General features: G+C 42.7%; 1 protein-coding gene across 1 annotated transcript; it reads left to right on the top strand.

Moving 5' to 3' along the window:
• Positions 1–403: 403 nt before the first annotated feature.
• igfals (insulin-like growth factor binding protein, acid labile subunit) lies at positions 404–2,420 on the top strand. Its single transcript, XM_079177470.1, has 2 exons — positions 404–435; positions 538–2,420. The coding sequence occupies exon 2, from the start codon at positions 543–545 to the stop codon at positions 2,274–2,276; it is 1,734 nt and encodes a 577-aa protein (XP_079033596.1). The 5' UTR covers positions 404–435; positions 538–542; the 3' UTR covers positions 2,277–2,420.
• The last annotated feature ends 1,408 nt before the right edge of the window (positions 2,421–3,828 follow it).

Genomic DNA, 3,828 nt, shown 5'->3' with positions numbered 1-3,828 from the left:
ACTGTACACTGAATCCCTTATTAGTTTGTGTGACAATAAAATAAACGTGACATTTATTAAGAATAATGGAGATACAGGTACTGCATATACTTTTTAGAATCTTAATTAAGCATGGCTAACACCTTTACTGAGGCAATTCTCATTTTACAGACAGTACAATCATTAAGGACATTAGATTATTGTATCAAAATGATCAAAGTTGATATGATAATTATGAACCTCTGGGAAAAAAGGTCTGTATATGAAAAAATTATTTCAAAACAGGTCCAGTGGACATGCATGGGTTAAATATACATATTCAGTGCAGCCTACTTTTAAAAAAAGGCTTTGGGGGCTTGGCAAACTTTCCATTCAGCATACAAACAATTGCACAAGGTTCAGTCATTCAGTGCTTCACAGCCTGTCCGCCTTGAATCAAGACCTCTCATACTTAAGGTAAGCTATATAATGTAGACCATACAGCATTAAAACAATCTAAACTATTCTGGAGTGAACTTAGTGAGTATTTTGATTTTGATTTTAATATTCTATCCACAGCTGGTATGCAAACCATTGTGCTGTTGGTGTTGTGGGTACTGGGAACATCACTGGTGTTGCCAGACCCCGACACAGCTGGAGAGAAAGTGGCCGAAGATCCCATTCCATGTTCTAAAGGATGCACCTGTCTGCATGATGACTACAGCTTGGAGCTCAACGTGTACTGTAGTGCTCGTAACCTCACACAAGTCCCATCGGACATGCCCGCCTCTACTCATTCCATCTGGCTGGATGGCAACCTGTTCACCTCCCTCCCAGCAGCGTCTTTGAAGGATCTCTCCAACCTGGACTTTTTGAATCTGCAGAGTGGCGAGCTGATGACACTTGACCCTCAGGCTTTTCAAGGACTTCGGTCGCTTGCACACATTCACCTTGAGCGAAATCGCCTCCGGGCGTTACCAGGTACGATCTTCCAGAATACGCCTAACATTGCCTCAATTAGTCTGCATAACAACCAACTCACTCGTCTTGAAGAAAGACTGTTTGCAGGACTCTCACACATGTGGCTTCTAAACCTAGGGTGGAACTCATTAGCAGTTTTACCTGAGACAGCTTTCCACGACCTGCAAGGTCTACGGGAGCTTGTTCTCGCAGGGAATAGACTCGCTTACCTGCAGCCACAGCTTCTCCAAAATCTTGCTGAGCTTAAAGAGTTGGATCTGACTGGAAATCACCTCAAGGTCATCAAAGCTAATGTGTTTGTTAAACTAACTAAACTGCAAAAGCTTTACCTGGCCCAGAACCAGATTGTGACAGTGGCACCCAGAGCCTTTGTAGGCATGAAGTCATTAAGATGGATGGATCTCACAAACAACAGACTGACTTCTCTCCATGACGACACTTTCTTGGGCCTGCATAGTCTTCACGTGCTGCGTCTTTCCAACAACTCAATCACTGGAATCAGGCCCAGGACTTTCCGTGACCTGCAGTATTTAGAAGAGCTGCGACTCAGCCACAACAGGATCCGAGCCCTGGGGGAAAGGATCTTCGAGGGGCTTGGTCATCTGGAGGTTCTAGAGCTAGAGCACAACCAAGTGCAGGAGGCACAAGTGGGTAGTTTCACTGGGCTCTCTCATGTTGCTGTCATCAACTTGTCTGGAAGTTGCTTCCACAGTCTGCCCGACCAAATATTCAAAGGTCTGTCAAAGCTTCACAGCCTTCATCTGGACAGAGGTTGCCTAGCAAGAGTCACAACTCAAGCTTTCACTGGACTCTCTGGTTTACGGAGGCTTTTCTTGCAGCATAACAACATCTCTGTGGTAGAACACCAGAGTTTTGCCGACCTGGTGGGCCTATTGGGACTGGACTTGAGTTTCAACAAGTTGGAGGTTCTAACAACCCATACATTCTCTGGCCTTAAGAATTTGGAGTACTTGCTGTTGTCCAACAATGAATGTCGACAATTTTTGCAGAATGGCACAACGCAGCTACTCCCAAGACTGCGCTATCTGGACCTGAGAGCTAATACCTTGACAAGCATGGTCCCTGATTTTCCGGAGAGTATGGAAAAACTTTTGCTATCTTGGAACCGGTGGACATGCGATTGCAGTTCCCTCCCCCTCAGAAACTACAGCTTGAGGAATCCGTCGGTGATTCCTCGGCAAGTGGAGACTCACGCAGAGGGTGAAGAGCCCGACACAACCATCACCATATTGAACAACATTACATGCACCAGCCCACCGCGTCTAGTTGGTCAGGACCTGCGAGATGTAGACAGCGAACTCTTCCAAAGCTGCTAAACAAAAAACACAATTTGATGGATTTTTTAAATATTTTGATATATTCTAAAATATATTTTAGATATCCCTTCATGTCATTGAACATGCCTCTTTCATGAGCATTTTGGGACAATTAAAATGGGGATAGCAGGTAAAACCATGGTATAGGCCTACAATTTGAAATGCAAAACTGAAATAGCATTTTCCAAAATGTTAAGTTCAGCCCATTAAGCTACAGTATGAATCCGAATTTAGTCAATAATTCATGTGATTGGGCTGGTTGAACAAACTTGTGGCAAACATTACTGGCAGGAAGACATATCTGTAAAGCTCAGAAACTAAAATGTCTTCAAGATGTGTGTATTACTTGGTGTAGTAATGATTGTTTGCCACTTCAAAAAAATATACTGATGGGAAATTCAACCCACAATAAATGTTTTAAAACGTGTATGCCTTCACTTTCTTTTCAAAATGTTCAATGCAACTTATTTTACCCACAGGAAATGAATTAGTTTAACACATCATGGGACGGATGATCCTAACCACAGTACACACACACACGCCACTGACTTAAACACAGCAATTTATCTTATTAATAAGTAAAATGGAAAAAGTTCACAGGATATCAAAAATGATATAGCATAAATAAATGAAAGTACTTGAATAGGAACAGAGTATATGTAATATTACCTCTCAACAGTTGCCTCGGCTCAAGGCTGATGCAGCTCCTGCAAACGATAGCTTGCCGAGTGCACTATATTCCTTTTAGCACGAGAGAATTCAAGCTGCCAGAATAGCCTAATGTGCACATACTTGACTGTACTGGTGTTTATAAACTATACGTGTGCAGTCTACTGAGCCTAACCTACCTCCAACAACACGTATCTCTCTCTATCTGTCTATCTCACCTGTGGGTTAATAACCTGTTCAGGCGTAAAACACGTTCCTGTCAAATGGGTTAGTTACAATATTTCCGAAGGCCGTGAATGCAACATTGTTGACGACACTCGAAGCGCCACGCGAAGCCCACGTGCACTCCGAAGCTTTCCGTTGCCAGGGTAACTAAGGAGCCTCAAGTGACGCGGAACATAAACGGTAACGTTACCGGACAGAATTCATTGTTTTACCGGTAGTAATGGACATTCTGGACAAAGTGAAACAACATCTGCCGACCATCGACTTTGATTCTTCATCAGTATGTGTTTTTTCTTCCTACAAATGTTATTTAACTTGACTTACAACTACAAACACCAAACATAATGTACGTTAATGGATTTACGTTACAGTCCGACAATGAAGAGATTGCCACAATATACCAAAGACCAGCTGGTCTGTCCCTGACGGTCCCGGAAGACTTTGAGCTTTTTTCAACGGATGATGATGATCTAGAGGTTAGTAAGTTAAAAAATAGTTTCAAGAGTGTTAATCGCAGAAAGGTCAGGACTCCAAAAACGTAATCATTGATATTTGTGTGTGTTTTCTATGTGTGTGTGTGTGTGTGTGTGTGTGTGTGTGTGTGTGTGTGTGTGTGTGTGTGTGTGTGTGTGTGTGTGTGTGCGTGTTTTCTCAATCA

This window comes from Pholis gunnellus, assembly GCF_910591455.1.
Source record: "Pholis gunnellus genome assembly, chromosome: 17".
In the NCBI taxonomy this organism is placed as follows: domain Eukaryota; kingdom Metazoa; phylum Chordata; class Actinopteri; order Perciformes; family Pholidae; genus Pholis; species Pholis gunnellus.
This window is presented reverse-complemented; position numbering and strand designations above follow the sequence as displayed.